At 41.1% G+C, this 27,481-nt stretch overlaps 2 protein-coding genes across 4 annotated transcripts in view; both read left to right on the forward strand.

The window, feature by feature from the left end:
• Positions 1–3,305: 3,305 nt before the first annotated feature.
• Positions 3,306–6,339, forward strand: LOC119890537 (G2/mitotic-specific cyclin-B2-like). 2 transcript variants are annotated; one of them, XM_038701850.1, is made up of 8 exons: positions 3,306–3,454; positions 3,609–3,722; positions 4,091–4,378; positions 4,456–4,614; positions 4,686–4,922; positions 5,235–5,375; positions 5,467–5,577; positions 5,654–6,339. In XM_038701850.1, exons 1-8 carry the CDS (start codon positions 3,428–3,430, stop codon positions 5,762–5,764), a joined length of 1,188 nt encoding a protein of 395 aa, XP_038557778.1. In that variant the 5' UTR covers positions 3,306–3,427; the 3' UTR covers positions 5,765–6,339. The 2 variants fall into 2 exon arrangements, with proteins under 2 accessions (XP_038557778.1, XP_038557779.1); XM_038701851.1 differs by having other exon boundaries at positions 4,094–4,378.
• A 3,196-nt stretch (positions 6,340–9,535) lies between these two features.
• Positions 9,536–27,481, forward strand: part of LOC119890354 (CD82 antigen-like) — a 44,866-nt gene continuing 26,920 nt past the window's right edge. The window contains exons 1-2 of one of the 2 annotated variants that reach the window (XM_038701598.1): positions 9,536–9,644; positions 9,675–9,727. The gene's annotated coding sequence lies outside the window, so the exon portion shown is untranslated. Of the gene's footprint in view, positions 9,728–27,481 lie in introns of both variants that reach the window. The other variant, XM_038701597.1, reaches the window with a different exon arrangement.

Raw genomic sequence — 27,481 nt, forward strand, 5'->3', positions numbered from 1 at the left:
TCCTTATTTTGAAATAAATGTCCAGATATAGATTTTTACTGATACAGCCATTAGTGATTAAACTGCACAATGTCAATAACCGCTTAAACAGGAGGATGAAGTATGTGTTTTTAATGTCCTGTGTTCCCCTCTGAGCTGATAGGAAACAGTGAGCTGTAGGTTTAGAGCCTGGTTAATTTATTTGTCAATAGGGGGGAGAAAAAAAGAGTATCTAATAAACAACATTTTGAGATACGTGGAAGGTCTCCAGTTTAAAGTTGATCTGGTGTCCAGAAATTGTAGATTCAAATTTTGATTTACTGTAAAACTGTTTGCATCAATCACTGAACTCACCCGGCCTGTATTTGGGACAGGGCTTTAATTCCTTTCGCACAAACCAGGAAATGGGTTACTATTAAATAAAGAATATTACATGTAAATGAATAAGAATAACAAACAAATAAAAAAATTAAGAATCATTTATTTGAATCAGAATCAGAAGGAGCTTTATTGCCAAGTAGTGTTTTGCTGTGTTGATAAGGTGCTACACGTAGACAAACATACAGTCCACATAAATAAATGTAGAAATATATAAATATGGAATGGAAGAACAACGTTGCAGATATATACATGTGCATTATTCTGGGTCTGTGCCGTGCAGAAGTAAAGCAACGGAAGAGAATATTGTGTACATATAAATATACAACAACAAAGATCAACAATCAACAACAAATATGTGCAACGTGCCAGGTCTGAGCCCGACACCAGATGAAATAGTATTTACATGTGCAGAGACATCTGTATTATTTGAAAAGGGGGGAGTGTCGGTGGGGGACCCGGGGCTTAATGAGGCTGCAGACGGGAAGAAGCTGTTTTTGTGGCGAGAGGTTTTGGTCCTGATGGACCGCAGCCTCCTGCCAGAGGGGAGAGTCTGAAACAGTTTGTGTCCGGGGTGGGAGGAGTCAGCTACAATCTTTCCTGCTCGCCTCAGAGTCCTGGAGGAGTCCAGGTCCAGAAGAGAAGGAAGATTGCAGCCAATCAGCTTCTCTGCAGAGTGAATGATGCGCTGCAGCCTGCCCTTGTCCCTGGCAGTGGCAGCAGCGTACCAGATGGTGATGTAGGAGGTGAGGATGGACTCAATGATGGCGGTGTAGAAGTGCACCATCACTGTCTTTGGCAGGCTGAACTTCTTCAGCTGCCGCAGGAAGTTCATCCTCTGCAGGGCCTTCTTGGTGAGGGAGGTGATGTTCAGCTCCCGCCCATTTGGCTCTGAGAAACAGCCCATCTAGCAGACAGAGAGAAAGAGGCCATAACAGTAAATCTGAATGAATTATACGTTGGAGCTCATCGGTGACTGTAAATGAACTGAACAATTAAATTGTAGAGAATGCAACCAAATGTGTAGCATATCCATATTGACAAAAGTTTAAACATTTCTATCTGAAGAAGACATAGACCTACTTTATTAATCCTGCATGAAATCTGTTATTATTATCATTATACACAACAGATCTGAAATACACACATGCAAAAACACACACAGAGAGATGTCAGAGTGAGGGGGCCGCCATGAAGTCAGGCGCCCCGAGCAGTTTGGGGTTCAGGGCAAAATTTAGAAGGTGAACTGGCACCTCTGCAGCTACCAGTCCACACTCTATCAATCTGGTTTGAACTGGATTTGAACCTGCGACCCACCAGTTTCCAAGCTGTCCACATTTGGTGTGTTTTTGTGTGTTTTCTTTATAGAAGTTCTTTGGATTAACTCGCACAGGAAGAGTTAAATCAGAAATACTTTATTGATCCCCGAGGGAAAATTCTTGTCACAGTTGCAGACATTGCACATCAACGTATAAAGGAATAGAAGTAATTATAGAAAGTTGGTAGATAAGGAAATACATAGATATTAGTATAAAGAGTATAAATATAAAATAAAAATATATAAAGGAGTGTGGCTATTTACAATATTTATATTATTAAAGAATTGTTATGGTGAACAGTAGTAGTGAATAAATAGTTGCAGAATTGTAGCAGAAAATATTGCACATAAAGAATTAAAAAGATATTATTGGACAAAACAGATAATAAGGTCCAGTTTAATAAACTAACTAAGGGCCTCTGTGTGTCAGACACTTAGAGGGAGGAGTTATAGAACTTGATGGCCACAGGCAGGAATCACAGTTTGTTGAGTGTTTTGGCGTCCGCTGCCCTCAACCTGCTGCCCCAGCATGCAACAGCAAACAGGACAGCACTGGCCCCCACAGACTCATAACACATCCTCAGCATCGTCCTGCAGATGTTGAAGGACCTCAGCCTTCTCAGAAAATAGAGACGGCTCTGGCCCTTCCTGTGGAGGGCTTGAGTGTTCGTGGCCCAGGCCAGTTTATTTTCCACGTACACTCCCAGGTATTGGTAGTCCTCCACAATGTCCACACTGACCCCCTGGATGGAAACAGGGGTCAAAGTTCAAAGCTGCGCGATCTAAGCAAACCAGGCTTCTAACTGAGTCTTCCATTTATTCATCAAAACGTGTTGCACACCAGGCCAGTGAAAGGGACAGGTGTCTAATTAGTACTAGGCTTTTAACTGAAGCTTAACGGTATGTTCACAATAACAAAGGGACAAAACAACCTTTATGTGAGAGGTTTGTTTATTCCCAACATGACATGTACATACAGTATGTTGGTGTAAATTTGTGGTTAGAAATCCCCAATTTAAGGTTTGAACTTTTATATTTAATGGAAAGAAAAAGGGTCAGCTGGGATCGGCTCCAGCCCCCCCGCGACCCTGTACACAGGATAAGCAGTTGACGATGGATGGATGGAAAGAAAAAGGGTGCTGTGCCTCTGTTTCCAGGTCATAAGAGGATACTGGTGTGGGTTTTTTTAATCATAACAAGGTAATATGTGGTAGCCTACAGTATGCAGCACAGATGTGGTGTTTTCCTTGTTTCAGATAGCAGGAAACTCATCGTTCAGACCTGATGGACCCAGAAGAAACTTTGCTCTGTAACTTAAAAATCTCAGGAGTTATTTGGTGTAAACTTGTTTAATGCTCTGTGACACATTACGCCACTTACCTTGACTGCTATATTTGGACAATAAAAACAGGAATTTATAAAAGATAAATGAACCCGTCAATAAATTGATTAGGTATCATCAGGATTATCAAAAGAATGTTGAATAATATGAATAAGTATATTTTTAAAAGATTAATAATAATTTAACATAATTATCGTCCTGCACCTGTGACCCACCCACACGCTGTCAGCCAATCAGGAGCGTCTACCACAGCTGTAGCCAATCAGATTTAACGGAGCGCTATTTAAAAGCGGCTCCTCTCGGTGTTGTTTATCTGCAGAAATCAGTGTTTACACGTTGTGCAGGTAACTTGTTCTGCTCGCTGCTTAAAATAAGTTGCTGTTGAGTCCGTTTGTTCTCGTTGCTGCAACATGTCGTCTGTGGAAGTTCGTGCTGCGGTGAGTAAACTGAAGTTATGTCGCTGTTTAAATGCGTTTAGCTTGTTAGCATCGTTAGCTAGCATCGTTAGCTAGCGTCACCTCCCGCTGCCCGTTTTGTCACTTTCGGTAGCTTCTACAAAGTTTCTGGATTTCGTTTTCTTTCTGTCAGCAGCTTCCAGCCGCAGAGAACCAGGTGAAGATGGGAAAAGGCGCCGCAGCAGGTCCGAGGAGAGCTGCTCTCGGAGAGATCACCAACTTTCCTGCAGCAGCACCGGTCAACACGAAGGTAACTTTACTGTAGAACAACTATAAAAGTTACCGTTTCTGGGTTGTTTCACTCTGTTCATCGCTGGGAGTCATATAGTATCCATAACGCACTGGGACACGAGCTACAATAAATGGCCAAAAGCACATGTACGCTGTTGTCCAAAGGAAGCTGCAGCAGATTAATACCCATGTGTTTAGAGGTCATCTGGACTTTAACTCTGTGTACACAAGGAGAACTGCTGCACTTGGACTGAAGAAATGCACTAGTAACTTTTTTGTTTTAAATATGCATTTATTGAAACATGTTGCCTTATTTCAAATCAAACCAGCTTTATAGTCAAACTCAAACCATTTCTGAGTAAAAGTGCATGTGATTGGTTTCCTCAGAAGACGGGACGAGCCAAAGCATCAGCCAAACCATCTTGTGCCCAAAAAGCTAAAGCCACTGCGGTCACAGTGGCGCTTCCGGTTGTGCAGGTCCAAGCACCTGCAGATCCCCTCCCCCCAGTTTCAGAGGAGTCAGCTGATGTGTCCATGAAGGAGGAGCAGGAGCTGTGCCAGGCTTTCTCTGAGGCACTGCTCACTGTGCAGGACGTCGACGAGGAGGACGCAGACTTGCCACAGCTCTGCTCGCAATATGTCAAAGATATCTATAATTATCTACACGTCCTGGAGGTAACTTATTCTTCTTCAGCCAGACTCTCTGCTGTCACCCTGCATCGTCTTTGTATTTCAGCCGTCTGTCTCCACAGGTGCAGCAGGCGGTACGAGCCAACTACATGCAGGGTTATGAAATCACTGAACGCATGCGAGCTCTTCTGATCGACTGGCTGGTCCAGGTTCACTCCAGGTTCCAGCTGCTGCAGGAGACTCTGTACCTCACAGTTGCCATCCTGGATCGTTTCCTCCAGGTAAGAGCGGTCTAAAGTCTCTTCTTTGAGTCTTGTGAACGGAGTTAAAAACGTTCCCCTCTGTGCTGCAGGTCCAGCCCGTCTCTCGACGAAAGCTGCAGCTCGTTGGTGTGACGGCCATGCTGGTGGCCTGCAAGTATGAGGAGATGTACGCTCCCGAGGTCGGCGACTTCGCCTACATCACAGACAACGCCTTTACCAAGTCTCAGATTCTGGAGATGGAGCAGGTGGTTCTGAGGGGCCTCAATTTTGAGCTGGGACGTCCTCTTCCACTACACTTCCTGCGACGGGCTTCCAAGGTCGCTAATGTGAGTTTTAACCAGAATTGCATTTATCAATGTCTGAAGGAAGAGCTACAGTATCAGTTCCTGGTTACATGAAAATGGCAGTTTTCAGTAATCATCAATATGCTTAAGTTTCCACATGTAGACTCTGTTGCAGTGAACATTCTGCACATAGTTCCTGTGTACAGTTTCTTAAATGCCTTCCTTTAGGAAGAAAACCACCAGGACTGGACAGATTTCTCTGTACACGAGTATCTTGGCGGGTTTGAGTGCCGTGCTTTAACGAGATTAGTAAAACGTGTCCTGAGTTGTGAGCAGCCTGGATGTTTGTCTCAGTCTGATGTAGAGAGACACACGCTGGCCAAGTACCTGATGGAGTTGACCCTCGTCGACTACGACATGGTGCACTACCGGCCCTCTGAGATCGCCGCCGCTTCCCTGTGTCTCTCCCAGCTGCTGCTTGAGGGGCAGCCGTGGGTGAGTTTGCTGAAAACAGAGCGACGGGTTAAATGTGTAACTTTCCTCCCTGCTGCTTTTTAGCAAGTTGTGTAACGATCGGCCTTTTCAGTCTCCTACACAGCAGCACTACTCGACTTATGACGAGGCCCACCTGAAGCCAATCATGCAGCACATCGCCAAAAATGTTGTGACTGTAAATGACGGGAAAACAAAGTTCCAGGTGAGTTGGCTGACAAAGCAGAACTTGTGGTTTTGTGTTGAGCACAACTGCCCCTAAATGTGGCGTTCCTCTACAGGCCGTCAAGAATAAATACTCGAGCAGCAAGCTGATGAAGATCAGCCTCCTCCCTCAGCTGAGGTCCTCCATCATCAAGAACATGGCGGCTGCTCTACTCAACAATCCTTGAAGCTAAACTTCCACATTTCAATGGGACATTTGATTTGCACTTTATTTCAGATCACTGTGGAGAAACTTTTCTAGCACTTTTTAAAAATGTTTTTAGTTTTTGATTCAAACATCATGGTTTTGTTCAGATCACATTCTTTATCAGTGATTTCTTTCCAAAATTTTAATGCACAAATTATGTTGGCAGCTTTATATTTTTGGGGGGTATAGATTTTATTCTGCTCCTGCAAAAGACCCCATGAGCAGCTCCCACTATGCTTGCTGTTGCTGCCTTATTGTAAAACAGGAAAGACTCACTGCAATAACCACATCCTATTAGGGCTGTTTTACCTTAAGTGTGTCCTGGCTTGTTAATAGTTGTACACACCTGGACATTAATGTCTTGAGAGCATCTAAATGCTCTAGAGCTGAGTCTTATAAGTTTCATGCAGGTTGTGGGATACTCTTTATGGATGTGTTTGAAATATCTTTGTCCAGATTTATTGAGCTTGTCAACTACTAAACTTGCCTGACGGCTCTGCCTAAGATTGTACGAATACCTTTTTTAATAAAGGCTGTTTTACCACTTGAAACTACAAAATGTACTTGCTTCACTTAAATGATTACATTTTTAAACCATGTCAATGCTTAGTGCATTATAGGATGGACTGAAGTATTTCTGTGTACACTGAGGTGTGACTACATTCAAAACACTTAATATTTCTGCTGTGTTGACATGCCCTAGTAACCAGAGGTGGTTGGTTTCAGTTTACTTGCAGTGAACACAAGTGTTACAGCTCTTTTATAGAAAAGCTGCCTTTATCAAGTTGCTGTAATGAATTTTGCTCTATTTCAAACTAGCCAACTGTATATAAAGTGATAAACTAGCAAACTGTAAACAACAAACCGTTATCTTGACGATTTTATTAAACCTTCAAGATGGGGGCGGCTGTGGCTCAGGAGGTAGAGTGGGTTGGCCGTTAATCGAAAGGTCAGCGGTTCAATCCCTGGCTCCCCCTGGTTGCGTGTCAAAGTGTCCTTGGGCAAGATGCTGAACCCAGATTTGCTGTTCCACCAGTGTGTGAATGTTAGTTTCCATTTGAGCACTTAGGCTCAGTGTATGACTGGTGAATGCAGATGTAGTGTAAAAGCGCTTTGAGTGGTCAAAGACTAGACAGGCGCTATACAAGTACAGAGCATTTACATTAATAAAAGAGAATAAACACAAGTACCATAACTCGTATAAAGCCTGATGGTTGTTCAGACTTGGGCTAACTTTTGCTACGTTTGCCCCTCCCGTCCAGAGTAAAACAGAAGACCTAAAACAGAGTGGTTTTAAAACTCCGGGGTAGCGTTTCAGTGTGGACAAGCAAAAATGGAGGAAGCAGACACTCACATTTGGCTTCCTGATTGGGTCTTGGATCAGTAATGCAAAGCAAAAACACAATGCTACCTACAGGGTTTTTATACAATAAAAGAATCAGATCTTAATGACATATTAGAAAAAGAAGAAATCAGATTTGGGTAACCCAGAGACGCCCCTCTAGTACAGAGAGTCCTTTCACTTTAGCCATGAAGGGGAAGATGAGCGAGGAGGAAGGTCACTGACAAGATTTGTGGTGAGGGCGTTGGAATCAGAACCAAGTTTAAATAAGAATCTGAATCATAATTGATTAAATTGAAACGAAACCCAACTCTGGAGACCTTAAAGGCTTTATACTATTTTTTTCCCACATATGCAGTAGTCACTTCCCAGCACCTGTAGAAGCATGCTGATGTGTAAGATCAGCAGAATTCCCCTTTAAGCGACGCATCTGAATACTTCTATCCATGACCATCTGATGCTTTCTTTTTGTGGCTTTGTAGAAAAAAAGAAATCAGGCCACTGTGGATGCGGCGTGAGGTCAGAGCTCACCAGCTCACACAGAGTCATTAATCCCGAGCGTCTCTCATCTGTTAGAAAAACCAATCTGACGTCCAGCGAAAAACTGAGCGACTGTCTTCAGTCCTTCCTTTTGTTCAGCGCCTGCAGCGTTAACGCACAATCTCTGCGATCACAACTGCACGTTCCCCACAGGCTGTAGAATAACGCCATTTATTACAGGCTCGTGCTCCCTCACAGGCCGAACTGACTGTATGTGCTGTTTGGTGTGTGGAGGAGCATTGTAATCTTCAGACTGACCCTGACTTCATCACCCTCCTCCTCCACACTGACTGAATGGTGTTGAGCTGCTGAAGCAGGACAACAGAAATGTTACCACTGTTTCTGAATACATGTAGCCTATTAGAGCTGCAACGATTAATCGATTAGTTGTCAACTATTAAATTAATCACCAACTATTTTGATAATGGATTCATCGCTTTGAATCCTTTTTTAAGGAAAAAAACGTCCAAATTCTTTGATTTCATCTTTTCAAATGTGAATATTTTTTGGTTTCTTTGCTCCTCTATGACAGTAAACTGAATATATTTGGGTTGTGGACAAAAGAAGACGTTTGAGCTTTGGGAAACACTGGTGAACATTTTCCAACATTTTCTGGATCAAACAACTTGTCGATTTATTGCTTTGAATCCTTTTTTAAAGAAAAAATATCTAAATTCTTTTATTTTAGCTTCTGAATTGTGAATATTTTCTGATTTCTTTGCTCCTTTATGACGGTAAACTGAATATATTTGGGTTGTGGACAAAAGAAGGTGTTTGACAATGTCACCTTGGGCATTTTACAGTGAAGCATTAGTAGCCTATTTTACTTTAAATACATTTATTCATTTAGCTGATGCTTTTATCCAAAGCGACTTACAATTACAAATACTTGCTGCTCCAGAGGTCACACGCCTCTGGAGCAGCAAGTGTCACATGTAATTGGTGCAAACAGGAACTAAAGGTAAAGTTGATCATCTCTTTCTGCACTTTGTACACACACCACCACATGCCTCAGTTTGACAGATTGACAGGTCTCTCACACCAAAGGCATGTGTCTTATCCAAAGCGCCATCACCACACCCACATTTTCACAAAAGAGCGATTTGCCTTGGTAGATATTGCTTAACAGCACACATGAGAATAAATAAAGAAAAAGTACAGAGATTAAAAATGTATACAAAAAATACTAATACAACAAAATGCAATAAATAAACAGGATAATTAACAAGAAACTGTGCAAATATTCACTATAAAAATTGACTAATTGTTTCAGTTGGCCACAGCCTGTTCACCCTGCTGCCTTCTGGGAAGAGATATAGAAGTTTCAGCTGCAGCACCAGACTGCAGAGCAGCTTTTTCCCCCCAAAAGCCATCAGACTCTTAAACTTTAATTCATCCTCAGCACTGCTCCGGTGATTATAGTTTATTTCTGTTTACCTTTTTTTAAATATAATTGATTCCATATTAATGTATATTGTCTGCTATGTAGCAGAAAGGAGTTACAAAACTCAATTTCAGTCTAACTTGATTGTGACAATAAATCTATTTAAAACAAACTTTAATTTGTAAACTAATAAATGTAGTAAAGTATCAATAATATTTCCCTCTTAAATGTGGTGCAGTGGAAATGTGGCATGAAAAGAAAACACTCAGGTAAAGTGCTATACGTATAAGTATAATTTGGCTACTGGAGTAAACATTAGAGTTACTTTCCACCGCTGCAGAACTTTGAATCCTTGTTGTTCCGTGTTGGTGTGGTGCGGGCTCTGCGGGGATTTAAGGGTTAAAGGAGGGCACTGACTCGCGTTAGTTCCCATATCTGCCACATGGTGGGGACCGGGGCAGCCTCTGCTGCTTGCCAGCCCGTCTTCTGCTCCAGTCTGCAAACTCGCTGCAGCTTTTGTTGTTCCAGTCGAGCAGGAGGTCACGCGCAGTCCGAAGCAGTCCGCTCAGCGCACCGCACACAGGACCCCGCACCGCACCGCACCGCACAGCACCGCACCGCACAGCACCGCACCCGCACCGACAAACACTTCTCTCCGCAGTTCAGCTCAAAAACAGGTAAGTAACCTCCAGCTGGTGAAACATGTCTGCAAACGGAAATTGGTGCATATTTTTTTTTGTTGTTTTTGAACACGAGGCGCAGAACGTGTCTGCTCGATGGATTCAGATTGATCACAGAGTTTGTTGATTGATTGATCGATAGTTTGTGAAAACGGCGATACGACACTTACATTTTCCTGGATTTAATCAAGTGAAGCAGGACTGGTGATGTGGCGCCCGATGGGATGATTTATGTATTTGACACAATGAAGCGCTTCACTGTATCAGACCACTTGTTACTGTGAGAGCTGCAGAAACACGCGTTCCCACTTCAGGACTGAAACAAACTCAACTCAAGTGCTTTTATATATATATTTTTTAATCTTTCAGAGGCTCTTGTGGGACGATACACCAAAGCAGATTGAAAGAAAATATAAACTGTAGTAACTTTGTGAGACAAACGGGGCAGATCTGATCTGCTCTCTTTTAAAAACAGCTGTTTTCTGCGTTTAATTTGGTGCAACCAGAAACTGTTGATCAAAGTTGATAATCTCTGTCTGGACTTTGTACACACACTTCCACACGCGGCTGTCCTACAGATATGATCAAAATCCAATATTTTAAACCTTTATTTCACAATTTGTATGTCTTAAAGGTTTATAGGATTCAGTTTTATTCCCAGAGGTGAAAACAAGCGGCCAAGCTTTTGTTTTGTTTGTGACCCCCAAAAGCAAAACAGTGTCTGCTTGTGTCTCCTGGTTGTGGCCAGTTCAACCACAGTGTAATTGTTGCCTTTTATTTTAATTTTAGAGGCCCCAAAAGAACTAAAACGTTCCCATATTTGTATGACCAGAAGAGGGCAAAGATTAGAGCACAGGGTAAAGCATAACTTTGTGTTAGCAGAAAGTGTTTGATTTTTAAAGCATCTAGAGACACTAAAACAGTCTGAACTTTACCCAATGAAAGTCTGAACTCAGGGATTCAGGTAAAGCGCTAATTCACAGAAACATATTTAAACGAGGAAATTAAATAAAAGCCCACAACAGGATGTTTTGGGTGGAAAAGCAAAGCTGCAACAAACACTGAAGTTAGCTTCCGATTCGGTAGTTGAGGGGAACTATTTCCTGATTTTAAAAAAATCACTATGCCAAGAGCTGTCAGATCTGAACTAGATTAACCCAGAGAAGCTAAAGTTTCAGTTTCAGATTTGTGAAAATGTTTATTCTATTTGCGAAAATGGGGAAAAAAAGATTTATATAATCTAATATGGTCTACATGTAATAAACAAAAAAACATAAATGGCCTGATCGTCGAAACCCAAAGATCTTCAGTGGACAAGCAGCAAACTGTCCAACAAGTCCTCCAAATTAAATGACAACATGTGATCTGACGCCTCTTTTCAGCAGCACGATACAATTCACAAGCAAACTCCTCTCCCTCGTTTCCATCGGCTTCTTCCTGCAACAACAACTCGCCTCTCACAAGATTTCAGAGCGAGAATTATCCTTGAGCGAGACTTTAGTTTCCTGTTAAACCCGGGAGTCCCTCGTAGGGATCCTTTCCATGTTGCTGTCAGACACCTGGTGTAACAGTCTGAGCCTGTTGGTGTCAAAAGAAGGACTTTTTGTGGACGTAATTTTGACGGGTGCAGTTGCCCCAAAGGAATACGTTGCAGCTGCTGCAGCCGGTGTTATGCCGAATTTTGAATGCCTGCTGAGAATTGCGTGCAACTCCAAATACTGCTTTTAAACGCTGTAATATTCTTTGTGGGGTTCATCAATGTTGATAAACGATTTCAAGTATATGTTTTATGAACGTTTAGAGCCGGTAATATTTTATTACACTTAGTAGAAGTAGCGTTCTTTGACATTCCACGTGCACAGCAAAGTGTCTGAAAAGCACCTTAAGAGGTGAATGCAGAATTCAGCGCAACACTAGTTCATCTGCAGGCTTTTTTACTTTGTGTTTTAAAGACTCTTTAGTTTCTCTGAGACTATCTAGTCCAGATTTGACAGCTGTAGGCACAGTGGTTTTTAATCAGCACCTGGTTTGCAGTTTTGTACAATCGCTATGACAATCCGTCCAATACTTCACACAATTTTCCATAACTCTTAACACCGTTAGCTCAACAGCCGTCTGTGGGAGGCTATACAATGAACACATTTCGCGTTGCTTTGACACAAAACGTTCAGTGAACACAGATTTAAAATGCTTGAACGCCTGCACGAGGGAGAGGAAGACGAGTACCAGGACAAGGATAAGGTAGAGCGAGAGGATGTGTGGTGGCGCTCAAAGAAGGGCCAGAGCTTGGGGAACTGATGAAATAAGAGCTACTAACATAGACCATGTCATAAACCACGGGCTATCGTACAGAGAGGCTGGTGAACGAGTACAGCCGAACCTCAGCCGGGACACCGTGGCATCCAATGTCCAGACTTTTTGAGAAGCCATCTGGTAGGATGTTATGGGGCTCCTCCTGCTGCAAAGTGTAAATAATACTACCATGTATTCTAAAGAAACTGCACTGCAAAGCGTAATCTATGATCAATACGAAATGCTGTCTACTGTATAAGGGCGACCTGACACATATAGTAATGCAGTTTCTGTAATTCCACCTGAAATTAGTGTTTTTATGACACTGTGCTATGATTGACTAAATGTTCCTGTTGGAAGAGAACGTGTGTTAGTGTTTTGGTGTGTATATATAGTGTATTGAGTTAGAGTCTTATTGTATATTGAAATTAATGTTAACATAACTGTTGTGTATTGGTGTGTTAAAAGTTTAGGAAAAGTGTTGCAAGAATTGTCATAGCAATAGTAACAGACTGTGATGTGGTCTACATGTAAAAAAAAACAACAAAAAAAACAAATTTTTGTTTTTTTTTTCATTGCAAAAACATGAACCTGTGTTTAAAAGAAACTTTAGCCTCTCTGATAATCAAGTCCGGTTTGCGCTGCAGGCTGAAGCCGGCTGCTGCACAGATTCCAAACCTTGTGAAGATAGTGCAGAGGTTTAAAAATACTGAAATAGAACTTGAACTGAAGCCAGAGGGGAACCTCCATCGCTGACTCACCCGTATCTGAAATTTCATAAAAATCAATATTTCATCAAAGTTGCACAACGTCGGTTCCAGAGCTGCGTCCCCCCTTTTGAAGCTGAGTGAGGCTGTTGATGAGGGACCGGTCTGTGTTACAGATGGGAATGTGGGTCAGTGTTGTGCATGGTGGCATCAGCCGCTCAGTCGATACTTCATCTTTCTCCCCTCTCCTGTCCCCCCTCAGAGATCGGTGGATCTGCCCCCCCCCCCCCCCCCCAACACGTGAGGCTGTAAATCAGTTCAGCTGCAGGTCGTGCTTCCCTCTCCAGCATGACCCTAATTACCTTTCCATACAGTGGGAACAGAAAAGTGTGTCTTGTTGAAGCGATTATGCTGCGCTGGAGTCAGCAGCTGTTGGTGGTTAAAGTTTGGACAAGAAACCAGAATATTTTCACCTTCAGGAGCGCTGCGCCGATGTGGCTGCATTCTGAGCTCTTTTAACCCGGCGAGTTTAAGCCCACGCCGCGGCTGTATGTTTAAAATGTAGAGAAACACAGAGGCTCACCCACAGTGACGCATGAGTCATAACCTGTTCACCCTGTTTAGTGAAATTTGCTCTGAAGGTAATTATGGGTTTAAATAAGGCTGCTCACATTTCTCCTCCACAAACAAACAAACAAACATGGTGGAGTGGAGTCCTGCTCACAAACTGAAAGGTTGTTGCTGATGAAAAGTTTCATGACCTAAAGAGAAAAGGGAGAAGAGGTTGATGAATATCCTCAAACAAAACATTCACATTGTGAAACCTTTCTTTGAGAAATCAAGTGGTTTTATATCTGCCAAAGAAGCCAAAGACTAAACAAACATGACGGAGAATCTTCACCAGATATTACCAACTTTTGATACTCGCTGTTGTGGCAGGAAATGATTGACGTTCACTGATCTATAATCGTTTCATCGTGATAACTGCTTATACTTCCTCCTGTTTGTTTGTTCGTTTGTCAGCATGGATTCCTGTGTGGCCGCAGTTATGAATGTAAGTTGGTTGTTTGTCATGTCAGACCGTCAGGGCAAACAAACGAAATGAATCAGCAACACTTTATATTTATTATTCATCGGTAATAAAAAGGGTAACTTGGGTATTTTCCAGCCTGTCCGTGTGTCCAATTGGGATGCCATTTTTTGAAATTGGTCCAGTATTGAGCGAGCGCGCTGCGGTCGGCAGCAGCAACGGAACAGGACTGCGTAATCTTTGCGAACACTAAAGTACAATCCAGAAATAGTCAGAATATCGCTCTTGTCAAAGCCACCAGACTCCATTGAGAAACAGTAATGTTGCCAGCAGGTGATTTATCTTTTTGCTCCAGAGAGTCGGGTGCATCAGATGTGAAACTACACTGTCGATTTGGTGTTTGACCGATATGGATTTTTCAATGACCGATGCCGATATTTAGAGAGCAGGGCGGCCGATATCCCACCAAAGGAAAGTCGTCTATTATTTCATGCAGAGTACAATCTAATAAACATGTTATCTCACCCAGTAACGTGTTGTTTTAATAATTAAAGGTACAGAAACGTACATCAGGTTCTACTGAAGAATTTAAGAAGGTGACTGGTGTTTAAGTGGGTACAGTATAAAAATCTATATTCAACACTACCCATGGTGTTAGATTAGATCTGTTATGTAGGATGATAAATCGTCCCTGTGAGTGCAGGTATCAGCCTGATTTAATTGGTCTATCACAACTGTTGATCGCTTTATTTACGTTTTGATCGACAGGATTGTTTTTTTCCAAAGAAGAAATGACAAAAAAATCACTGGTTCAAGCTTCTGAAATGTGAATATGTAATAATATTTGCGTATTTGTAAACAGATTTTTTTTTTGGGGGGGGGGGGGCTCTGGACGGTGGGTCGGACAAGAGAACTAATTTAAAAACTCAAACTTTCTAAAACTAAATTTTAGAACTTTTATTTATTTTTTGATAAAACAATTTAATTGATTGATCTAGAAAAGCATCCGCAGATGAATCGATACTGGAAGAAAATAACCTAAAATAGCCTATTTTGAGGAACTCCATCTCCTCCTCACACCTCCCCTGCGCACATAGGTCCTTTCAGCTGTGTGTGAATAGAGTTGTTTGGGAGGCCCAAACTGGTTTTGCCACCAAGTGGTCAGACGTTGGATGAATTGCGGTGGGCGGGGTTCACTTACTGACAAGCCTGACTAATTAGCTTCACTAAAAGGAATTTAAACGTCTCACGCTTCCCATCTCACAGATTTCATGCATCACTTTCTGTCAGCTGTGTCAGCGTCGGTGGATGAAGTACTCTGATCAGAAAGTAGGAAGACCACAGTGTATTTATATTTATAAAAGTATTTGGCTAAATGGACTTTTAAGTATCAAAAGTATTCAAAATGTAGAAAATGTTCTGAGTGTTATCATATTATATAATTAGGTTGTTAATACTGGTTGACAACGGGGACGCTGGAGACCCAACGAGTATTTATTAAAAATGTTCTGAAAAATAGTTTGCAACAAGAAATGTTTACTTACAAATGAAAATGCTCTGAGAAATTTTTATTTGCACAAAAAGAAAACATGCAATACAAATTTAAATATAGAAGAAACAAATGTGCATTGTCCAAAAAGTAAGTAATTTAAGCTAAAAAGAAAAGTAAGCTACTGATTTATATCCCATTATGTTTTGAATTGTCACTTTAAATAAATGTCTCCAGAATGCACAAAATTAAATATTTAATGCTCAGAATTTTCTGGTTGAGTACCCAAAGACCCCCTACTCATATATTTCAGCTTTGAATATGTACTGTACAATATATAAAATAAGTTTTCACCCAGTATTGTGTATCGTCACATCCTGTGAGCTTGTTCGGGCCCCTTCAAAAGGGTCCCCAGATAAATCTGAGATGTTGTGAGATGATACACAAATGTGCTTTATATTTTTTGCTTTTTATGATAAGTGTTGGATACTTGGACCTTTTTGGGCCTCCTGGGCAGATGTTTTCACCAGTGGTCATCCCCTAATATCTACAGTATACATTTAATGAGTATCTAAGTTTGAGCTTGAACAATTTGACCATTTGTTAATTAGTTGATTGACAGAAAATTAATCTGCAACTTTTTTTTTCTTTTTTTTTTTACTAAAGACGCAACAATTTTACTGGTTCCAGCTTCTCAGATGTTTTTATTTTGTCTTAAATGAAAATAAACTGTATACTTTTGGGTTTTGGGACTAGTGCTGAACAATTAATTGAAATTTTACTGCAATTTTCAGCAGCCCATATTAGCAAGAGGCGCAATCTTTTGTTACACTGTGTGTCAAAATACCATTTTAAATTGAATATTGTCTTGCTACACAGATGTCTTGGCCTACACATCATATTATACAGGCTAAGAAAACATTTTTGTTTGATCAAGTCAAAGATCACACCATAATATATTTAAATATGATTTTCAATAAAAATAGGAAAAATTTATGTAAAAAAAATGATCATTCCCGCTAATATTTCAAATCATATTGTAATATCATTCAAAATAATCAAAATTGACCCTTTGCTAAGCCACACCCCGAATACGTAGCTGGCCAATCACAGCGCAGTATAGGACTCTAACTGAGGTCCGACACTTTCACGGCTGCGCTCCATTGACTCCGATGCAAAACGAGTCGTTTTCTAGCTTTTTTTTTTTTTTTTTCTGTATTTTTCTAAGATCTGGTCAAACTCTGTTCCTGGGGCACTCGTAATAGTTACAGTCGCTACCCAGAGAGGCTGAAAGGATTGTTGTCGGCTGTGGATTGTTCCTACTGTGATGTTAGTTAGCTAACGTACTGAATGTAGCGTAATAAAGCCCTACTGGTCTGCTTTTTAATGATTGTAATAATAAATAGGGGTCTACCCAGCTTTACAGGAACCGTGTTGATCCTTGATATCGTTGTCTTTTGTCTCAATCGTCGGGGGGATGCGGTTTCATTTTTTCACGTCTGTTTGAGTCAGTCTGAATACAAACTTCAGATGTATAATGCAACTGCAAAACTGTCTGCTTCTTTCTGAGATTGCTTTTCCAACAAATTTGACGATATAGACAGTGGCGGCACCGACAGTTTGTCAGACTTAGCAACAGTAACTAGTAAAAAGGGGGGCGGGGCTTAGCGAAAGGTCAATTAGATAGTTTTTCAATATCGTTCAGCCCTGTTTGGGACAGTTGGTCAATAAAAACAAGCTATCAAAAGATGTTAACTCTGATTTTCTAATGTTTCACACACCAAATGATCAATCAATAGAGAAGAAGGTAGATTCATCCATAATGAAATGGATCCTTAGCTGCAGCCCTAATGTCTCGTCTATTTAAAGGCAAAAATTTAAAACTTTTAAACTGTTTTGTTTTCAGTTAAAGTTAAAACATGCCCTTTTTTTGTCAGCTTGAGTTATTTTCCACGAGGTGTAGAACTGGTCTTGAAGCTCTTTACATCGTCTAAAAGGTGTGTCAGGTGTGTCAGGTGTCTCTGGAAGGTCTCACGGTGAGAAAAGGGCAACTTTCAAACTGCCGCTGGTGTCTTATTGTGCCGAGGAAATGTAAGGCCAGAGCTGCTATCCGTGTGTCGAGTTTCCCCTTTTGTTGCCGGAGGGAAAATTGTGTCTGAAAGCTGCCATTGTTGAGTGTGACCCTGTGAGGGAGAAGGGAGGGTGGTGGTGTTTTATTGAAAGAGTGTGTGGAGGTGGTGGTGTCAGGTGGAGAGGAGATGTGGAGGCGTCGTCTTAAGACCATTTTAAAGTTCTTTTTCAAGAACAAAAAAACTTCTCTGCTTCCCAAATGTGACATTTTCCTGCTTTTTTGTTGTCTCTTGATTGTGAATATTTTAGATAAAACAAGCGATTTGAATACAATCACATTGGGCTTTGACGACTAGAGATTTTATAGAAAGAACAATCGCCTAAATGACGGGAAACATTGGACTTTTTGTGCTCCAGGCAGCTGCGTTAAGATGAAATGTTCACACAGCATGTTGTTTCTACCCAGGGGAAAGTGAATCAACATTAAACCAGGGGTTTCTGGTAAAAAGTTATTTATTGGTAACGAAACAAACTTAGGCACAAAATCCACAAATGGGGGGGGAAAGGGCCTGTCGGTGCTGCTTAAAAGAAATATGATCAAATACTGACGGAGGATTCAACAATAAGAGCTAAACTACTCAACAAGCATAGAAACAAAACCTCACCAGCTGGACCAACATTACCTCTACTTCAGCCCACAGTATCTGACAGATAATTAAAGTGTAACTAGAGACACGTGGCGAGCTTGTCAAGTCACAGCCGCTTCGAGTGACCCCCTTATACGGTTTATCAGCTGGTGAGCCTGATTATCCCCCCACAGGTTGCGGGTGACCTTGGGTGCAATGGAACTGGTAGGTGGAAAAAATCCACCGGCCAAACATAATTTTTACCAGCCAAAATAATAACTCGCCTTTTTATGTCACAGAAACATTTGTTTCAGTACTTTTAATTGAGATTATACTGTCGACTTAACGACGACACCAGACTGAAATTTGAAGCAAAGCTATTAAAGGTACTTAAGACATAACAGAAAATTGTTTTATAAACTTACAAGATGATTATTAATCATTCAGCTTAAATCTCATCACGGCTCACTGTTACTCACACTTTATCATTCAGCTTAAATTTTGATGTTCTGCCTCAGCATAATTTTTTGCTCCCCTACCTCACTCATTTAAAGGGCATCACTACTATAGGCCGAATTTAATTGTAAGCGCTAGTTGGCTGTAGTGTTATAGTGTTGACTTGCTGCTAACTTCAGGTTTAGCCCCCCGCTAATTTGAAAGGGGGTAAAATAATAAATGTAACGCTCTGAAGGACTTTTCACATTTCCGTGGGTTGTGACACTCAAAAAAAAAAAAGTGATCCGCCGTGTTACAGCCGATAGAAAAATTGATTTCAAAGCCTTCCTGTGGGCTTGGAGGAAATGAAATGCTACCAAGCAGACCAATCACAGTTCTTGCGTTCCACGTCGCCGCAAAGTGTAGTACATTTTTTTGGGAAGGTCAGGCGACGGTGTAGATGTGACACAGAAGTATAAATCAGGCTCAGGTCGCTTTAGATAAAAGCTTCAGCTAAATGAAATAATGTAAATCTCTTTTCAATGACTTTAATCAATTTTTTTATTAAACAATTAATTCATTAAATTACTGTATACAATGTCAGAAGTCGATATTGACTACCACCTATACACAGCGTGCTAGCCTCGAAAACCCAGGTGTTTTCTAACATTAACTTAGCTCTCCTTATTTAAGATATTTATTTAATACGATTTTAAATAGGCCTAGTAAAGAAAAAACAAAACAATTGAATATCAATCGGTGTCGGTCAGCGTTGATCTTGTGGAGGGTCGCCAATAAATGAACATATGGGGAAACGCTGGAGCCTGGCGAGCTGCTTATCTCTGTTTCTTTTTGCTTAGGAGCTGGTGGAGACAAAAACAGAGTAGGGTTGGGCCGATAGATGATTCCATCGTCCATCGGCGATGACTGACAGACATCACGACGTTGAGCCGGCAGCGTGATTATAAACCCCCCCCCCAGCAAAAAGAAATCAAAATTTTTCACATAATAACAACATGGGAAAGCAGGTTTTAATCACCACAAACATTATTATTATAAATTTTAAATATTCTTCGCACCTTCCTCAAATTCTCTTCTCCCCACACTCAGACACACAAGAGGCCTCCACCTCAGGTAAACACACCGGCTTAAGGTTAAGTTTGTCTTATGCTGCGTTCCATTTACCTTAAATTGATTTTCGAAATTCTTAAAATAGTGAGAACTGTTGTCACAGAGCCCAGAGTGACACCTTCACAATGCTTGCTTTGTCAAACCAACAGTACACACGGCTCAATATTATTACAAATTAAATTAATTAAAAGGAGCCATAAAATGTTTTCACATGAAAAATGTCTTCATCAAAGTTGTTGCCAGGTGATTTTAATGTCGATCTAATAATCAGCTGTACTTGTATAAACTGCGTGTGTAACTGAATCTGTCAGCTATCAATATCTTCCTCTGACATGTGGCGGAGTAGAAGTAGAAAGTGGCATGAAAAGAAAAATACTCAAGTAACTGTACTTAGTTACTGTCCATACTTAACGCCGCAGACATGAGAATGGTGTCGATCGTCTCATCTAACTCTCAGCAAGAAACATTTTCCCAAAATGTCAAACGTACTCCTTTTTTTTTTTTAAGACAGAAAAGGCTTTTTGTTTGACAAACACCAGCAGCCGGCGTGAGGAACATGTTAGAGTTTAAATGATAAACACGAGGACAGATAAACCCTTTCTTTGTTCGTCTTAATATGAGATTTAAATTTCAGGCTACAAATAGATTCCGATGAAAAGAACAGCGAGGGAAGAGCGGAAACAAAAGAGTTTATTGTGGTTGTTGTTGTTGTTTTGTTGCCCCCCCCCCCTGCACATTTCTGCATGAGTCAAAGAGTGTGTAAGCGTCGTGGACGAGATGTGCGACTGACGCTGAACACAAACACTGAATGGACGACCCTGTCAGTGCTGCGGCTGCCATGCAACAACGTTATTGAACTTTAATACATAAAATGAGGGCGGGATTTGTTTGCCGGCGGAGGGGGGTGGGGGGGTGGATCCGTGGGATTTCTTGTCAATATATCCCCGCCTCTACTGAATTATTTTTATCTCTCGGTGAGGACAAAATGTGTCCCATACACCGTGTTGCCCCACAAGAAGACCCCTGTTTCGGTTCGGGAAGCAACCAACGTTTCCATTTTTAAGAGTTGGCTAAAACTTTTATTAAAGCTTTTATTTAGGGATGGTTTTGTCTTTATTTTGTGAGGAGGCTTATAGTTAGGGCTAGAGTATTTATTCATTTTTATAACATTTTTAATTATTTCTTGTTGTTTTACAATTGTGTATTTTAATGTGTGTATCTTGTTATGTGTTCTCAGCCTTTTTATCCAATTCTGCAATCTTTATGTGTCTCTGTTTTCTGTAAAAAGTGTACTGGGACCACACAGCTGGTGATTTTACACTTTAAGTAAACTTGACTTGACCTGCCATATCTTCGTGCAGCTCACAGTCCCAAAAAACAGAACAGGGTTACTTGAAAAGTGCTCTGAGATAACTGTTGTTGTGATTTGGCGCTATATAAGTAAAATTGAATTGAAACTTATGCTTCAGTTTTTAGATGTTTATTTCAACACTCTACCAGTTACGTTACCTCTCGGTCACCGTCTGCGACTCACAGCATGAGAGCGGGTTCACGCGTGACACGAGATCTCGTCACACACCTATGGTCGCTCGCCCTTAATGGCATTTGCTCATCCCAGTGCAAAATGTCTTGTTTTGTCTGAATAAAACCCAAAGATATTTTATTTCCTGTCATAAATGACAAATAACACCAGCAAACCTTCACATTTTAGAACCTGCAACCAGCACACGTTCATCCATTTTCAAAATATATGCCTATAAATTGATCAGTAGTTGCAGTTCTTGCCAAACCAAGCGTGATGTTAACTGCAGCCATGGCTTACATAGATGACAAAAAGCGTTTAAGGGATTATCTCCAGCATTGTCAGGTGGCTGAAAAGAAATCAGAGCGTTATCATGAAGCAGCTGAGAACAAATGAAAGAGAAAGTTGTTCACTGTGATGGATTATTTCAGTCTGTGGATGCTTGTTGTCGTCCCTGCATAAAAGAATTAACAGCAGCACGCGGCGTCTTGTGAAGCGATACCTGCAGCTCTGCTGACTATGTGCAGAATTATACCGGAGGAATTAAAAACAAAGATGTTTTAGACACACCTCATCCAGTTGGCACAGAGTGGACTCAAGGGCCCGCTCGGCTGCATTTTCTCAAGTGCGTGTAAAAACCAGAAACCTGCTCAGACACACAATGGAGACGCTCTTATGAACCGTAAGGCAATGAAAAGGTTCCTAACAGAATTTTTGTCCAACATATGTGTCTCATTTAAGCCCATGAACCAAAACACCACCTTTTCAAATAAAGTAGAAATAGGAGATTAAAATAGACACTGGTTGATCTACTAGATGCCAGGTCGGTGACTAATTTGAACACTTGGAGGGAGCTGAAATGGAAAGTAATCAGATACTTCCAGACGCCACCAAAAATGGCAAAGTGACACAATATGGACCACAAGTTGGTGATCATACTCGTGCTTTCGTGGGGTAACTTAATACATTTGATTTCTTTATGACTGTAAACGTGGATAAAAGAGAAACTGATATTTTTATCTGCAGATATGAAAATAAAATGTAAGTAAAAACCTTGACCCACTTTAACTCTTTTTATATACAGAAGTTTCTTGTGCTGCTCAGAAAAACAGAAACTGCTTGTTTATAGTTTAACTTCTTTATTGAGTGTTGAGTCATTCACGCTGAGCTGTGTGTTGCTGTGCCTGGTACAACCAGAGGCTTGAGGAGGAGGAATATTTAAAATAAAAGAGGAACGAAAAGAGGAGAGGGTTTATTAGAAAGCAAAGTGCTGCTTTAGCTTGTTTAGTTTTGGTTGTTGACGCTCTCTTTGGGAGGAAACTCCCACCTGAATTTCAACAATAACGCTCAACATTTACCTAGGTCTTAAATCTTCAGGTTTAAGCATGGCCTTTCATTAAGGCAAGAAGTGTTCTAGTGTCACATTCTCCACCAGGGTTACAACAAGTGCAACCAAATTCCCCAAAACTATTTGTTTATGGTAAGTTGTCAGCTAGCTTAACTGCTCAAGTATGAATTCTGAAGAAGAAGAAGAAGGATTCTGATTCTGGAGTGCAGGAGTTACTGTTTCTGCTGACTGCGGAGGTCCTTTTATAACAGGTGTATTTATTTTGATGCCGTACAGAAGAGGGATTGTTTTAGATGTGCTGTGTTTCTCCAATAATAACAATATCAAACGGAACTGATGCCAAAACAACCTTTCTCTTTTGTTTGCTGCTAACTGTGAGCAACAGAAAGAAAACGCACAATAGCAATGTGTTAAACAGTGTAAGTAGGTCCCTCTCTACTATCATGAATTTACTATCAATAAAGCTACAGAACTACAGCTCTGAAAATAAAGACTTTTTCCGTCTACATGCACTTTTTTTAAGGTTTTTTTTTTTTAGAAGCAGAAGTTCTGCCAGAAATCCAGACTAAAGGTTCGTGCAGACTACACGACTTCTGATGGTTGTGTCGTTCACACTACACAACTTGCCGTCTTGTGACGGGAGTCTTGGATCGGTGACAGGGGGTCACACACTACACGGGCTGACAGCGGCTGTCACCTGACGACAGGCCGTGATATACGCTCATTATATATAATAATAGGCGTATATCACGGTCTGAAGTGAGCTAGTGGAGACTGCATGAGCTTTATAAAGTGTTTTGCGGTGAAAAAGTAGCTGCCTGCTCTGCCAGCCTTCTGCTCTCCTTTGCTGGATGTCGAGTCGGCCAACTCCTCCAGATATCTGGCAGGGAGCCGTTTTGATGCGTCGTTGAGTAGTTCACACATAACGACAGGCGACCGCCGATCAATCGCTGATTTACTCCCGACCACAGCCCTGACGGTCGCCGAGCTCACCGAGCAGCAAATCGTGTAGTGTGAACAAGGCTTTAGCTGTTCTAAATTGAAAGGATTGTAATGAGCGCAGTGAACAGTTTGAGTAACTTTAAAGGGCACTGTTTTAGTTTTTTGGAGGGGATCTCTAAGCTGCTTGTCTCGGGACAGTCCTGCATCAAACTTCCTCTTACTAGTCATGAAAGTGGTAATTTAGGTGAGTCACCACAGCAATGGAATTTCCCAGATTTACTCGAATCACAATGAGACTTTACAATCTGAAAATATCCATAAATAGAAGCTTTATTTATTTATTTTTTGGTTTTATTGTGATAATATACCAAATGGCCAGACATTTACAGAACGGTTTTTATTAAATATGTATTGTATGTTTTCATGGATTTTTTTTTTTACTTATGTTGTGGTGACATAAATCTGTTTACACACTTACATTGTAGTGACCCGGCTTCCTAATGGGGACAAAATGCAGGTCCCCGTTAAGTAAATCATTAAATAGTAGGGTGACAAATTGGTTTAGGGTTAGGTCAGTGTAAGGGTAAGTCTCCAGGGAATGAACGTAAGTCAATGTAATGTCCCAGAAAGTGATAGAAACACGACTGTGTGTGTCTGTGCGTGCATCACTTCAACACACAGCGGCCAATAGTGAGCTCTGTCTGGTAACTAGGACTGGTTCACTCTGACCCGACAGGTCAGAGTGGAGACGCAGCCCAGTTTCATCGTCTGTGTGAACTGGGTCAAAACTTCTGACGGCACAGATTCAACCTGCGGTTCTTCTGTTTGTGTCCAATATAATTCTGCCGCATTTCCAACAAAAGCACCTGGGACTTTTCAAGTACAGTAAAAAGTTCCTTCAGCCCATTGTTGTGTGCGTTTCCGCCTGCGAAGATATGGCAAATTAACCAGCTGACGTATTTACTTACTCTGACGTACGCCATACAAACAAATAGTGTTGTAGTCGAGACCGCCCAGACCAAGACCAGAGTTTATCGAGACTGAGACAAGACCAAGACTTTTAGGGACTGGGACCAAGTCGAGACCAAGACCAGTTCCCCACATTAAATGAGACACTAAAAAATGTGGAACGAGATCACAGGTTCTTCTCAAATCCATCAGAAAGATGCACTTTCCCATTAAAACACCTACATACAAACACTGAGAGCTGCTTTATTCAATGCTCCTTTTCCATGTTTACCATCGCCGGGAGGGGGGACAGCCGTTAATGGTAACAACACATTTTTAATTAGTGTTATTGGTTGAATTTGAAGCGATACGTTTTCCATCCAATCAAAGTTAGGACGTTAGCAAATAAATCAGACAAGGCAAAAGCAATTTATTGATATTTCCAAAGTTACGGTCCTGACTGGTCTTGAAATAAAAATCAGTACAGTGAAGTGACACGTGATTCAAGTTCATAACAACAGGCTTGACAAAACCATCAAGTTCTTTGAAAGAACTTCAGCACAGAGAAAGAAACACAGTTTGGCAGGTCTGGAAACAGAAGCGGTGACCACCAGTCCAGCGCCGACAAGAGGGAGACTTTTGAAGCGCTTTAGTACTTATTGTAATCAGCTGGGGAGGTTGTTTGTTTCGGAGAGGAGGAGGCAGACTTCGGCTCCTGTATTTCACTTAACCAGAGACGTTTTATAGAAAAGACACGCCACTTTAAGAATCCTCAATACAACTCTATGGGGAAAGCCCTTAACGCCAAAGATGGCGGTTATCCCACCCCTCCCGCTAGAAAGTCAATCACCTACTTTGAACAGCCGAGACGGGAAACATTTTTCAGCCAATCGTGTGGTTACACTGACGTAAGGGTCTATTACGCATGCGTCACTAAAACCAGTGGGGGGAAAAGCGCTCGATGAAAGGCGCATCAAACTTTTTCAGCGTTGTTTCAGATTTTACTGCTGTTTTTATACATGTAGGTTTTACGTCCCAGAAATGTTTCTTTCTAATGTGCAACAGCATGTTTTCTATTTGTTTCCTTTTGACTTGAAGGCAGCTGTTATGAATAGTATCTTCCCCTTTGGTTTTATTTAAAAATTTGCAAGAATTTTAGGCCAATAAATGAACTGAAACTTCATTTACATTCCTGAAGCGGACATGTTTCTATTCATTCAGCAGCTGCAGCACAAAGTGGCTCCGTGGCACTTCTAAATATAACAAAGCCTTTGTTTCAAGACCTGTTTTTATTTATTCTTTTCCCGCCAGGCTCATGTAATGCTTCTGCCATGTTTATAACCTCCAGTCCAGATTTAGACCTTTGGGGAAGACTTAAAGGCACCATAATGAAATTTAAGGATAAGGCTGGTGATATTTTAATGGGTAGCTTTGTGTGTATACAGCAGTTGATTTATCTTATTCCTCTTTGGTCCATATCGCTAACTTCCCCATTCATTTTTATATAACTCACCGGTTTAAATGATTAAGGCTTAAAGTTATGCATAACTAAGGGCTTAGCCACTCCACCCACGCTGATCAACAACTGCTGGCAAGCTCACTGCTAACAAGCTAGTAAGCCGGGCTCGCGCTAACAGTTCTCAAGCGTCTCCCTGTTTTTCTATATTGTGTTGGTACCAACACCGACATTTTGTTCACTATTGTACACCATTTTGTTAAATGAAAAGTTACTGAAGCAAGAAAATAAAGCGCTGCAAGCTTAACTGTCAGTTAGCAAGCTCATAAGCCTGTTAGCTTAGCTGCTCTGTTGCTAATTGGACATTAAGTTCACACAGTTTAAAGATGTATGTGTACCAATCTGTCTCATAAGTGTGTGGGAACCATTCCCATGTTGATGAGGAGCAGTTTGTCCGCTGACAGAGGAGGTGAAATAAAAGTGGACGGTGACACGCAGCTAATATGCTACCATAGCTTCCTCCGTTTTGGACTCTTTGGCTGAATGTTGAGAATTTGGGGTGCGCTGAGTGAAGGCTGAGGTGAGGACCCAAATGCAGACAATGGCGAGGCGAGAGGAGGAAGCAGTTCAAACAAAAGATTTATTCAGCAAAAACAGGCTTACTCATTAGCACAGCAGGTCCGAACAAAGTAAAATCCAGAACAGGGCAGAGAAAACAATCCAAACGCAAGGAAGAGATCCATGAAACAAATGCAGGAACACTCAACACTAGACGCAAGGACCGAAGACAACTGAGGACAATATATACACACTGGTAAAGGAGCAGGGAGGCAGCACCACAGGTGACCGGGGTCAGGGCTAACGAGGCAGGCAGAGAGACATTCACAGATGCAAAACACAAGACCATACATTAACTGGAACTCAAAGTATTTAGTGGACAAGCAAGCAGAGTAATTACAGGGGGAACAGACACCAGCAAACCGTTCACAAATAAACACCAACAAGGAACACAGACTGAAGCTAAGATAAAACAGGACTCAGATTCGACATGGGCAAAACGCAGGAGTGAACACCTAAGACATGAACTAAGGTACAGGACTAAGAACTAAGACACCGAACTAGGAACTAAGATACGAAACCGATACTAAGTAACTTGAAGATGCGGATGATGATGATGATGAAAAATAATAATCACAGGACTAAGAAGAAGACTACACAGAGAAACACAGAACCAAAAACGGGCTTAAACAGGAAACATGAACACACAAACCACATTCCTGACACATTCTGGCAATTACATTTACATTAATTGATTTTTGGCACTATATTTTGCAGTTTTAAATGCTAATATGATCGTGAGCGTAAAGAGTCAATCGTACATTCACCATCTGGCGGCTGTAAACACTCACTAGATGAACTGCAGCTGAAATTAGTCCCCAACAGATGCACTTTTTCCTCCTGTGTGAGTAACGTTTGCTAAAGACTCTCCGTGAGCAGCTGTTTTAGGAAATTTACTAAGAATGAAAATTAAATCATGTATTTTAGGGCTGCGATTAACGGTTATTTTCATTATCGATTCATCTGTTGATTTTTTTTTTTTTAATCGATTTTTAGTTGTTAGGTCAAGAAAATTATGAAATATGTCGATCAGTGTTTCAAGGTGACGTCCTCAAATGTATTCCTTTGTCCACAACCCAAATATATTCTGTTTACTGTCACAGAGGAGCAAAGAAACCAGAAAAGATTCACATTTAA

The sequence above is a fragment of the Micropterus salmoides genome, unplaced genomic scaffold (genome assembly GCF_014851395.1).
Source record: "Micropterus salmoides isolate LMB-PRFRI ecotype aquatic unplaced genomic scaffold, ASM1485139v1 Ms_hic_scaffold_6, whole genome shotgun sequence".
In the NCBI taxonomy this organism is placed as follows: Eukaryota; Metazoa; Chordata; class Actinopteri; order Centrarchiformes; family Centrarchidae; genus Micropterus; species Micropterus salmoides.

Coding starts and splice junctions, on each gene's coding strand:
- LOC119890537 (XM_038701850.1), top strand. CDS start 3,428: ATGTCGTCTGTGGAAGTTCGTGCTGCG. Junction 4,379..4,455: donor ATTATCTACACGTCCTGGAG/GTAACTTATTCT, acceptor CTGTCTCCACAG/GTGCAGCAGGCGGTACGAGC. Junction 4,923..5,234: donor GGGCTTCCAAGGTCGCTAAT/GTGAGTTTTAAC, acceptor TGTTTGTCTCAG/TCTGATGTAGAGAGACACAC.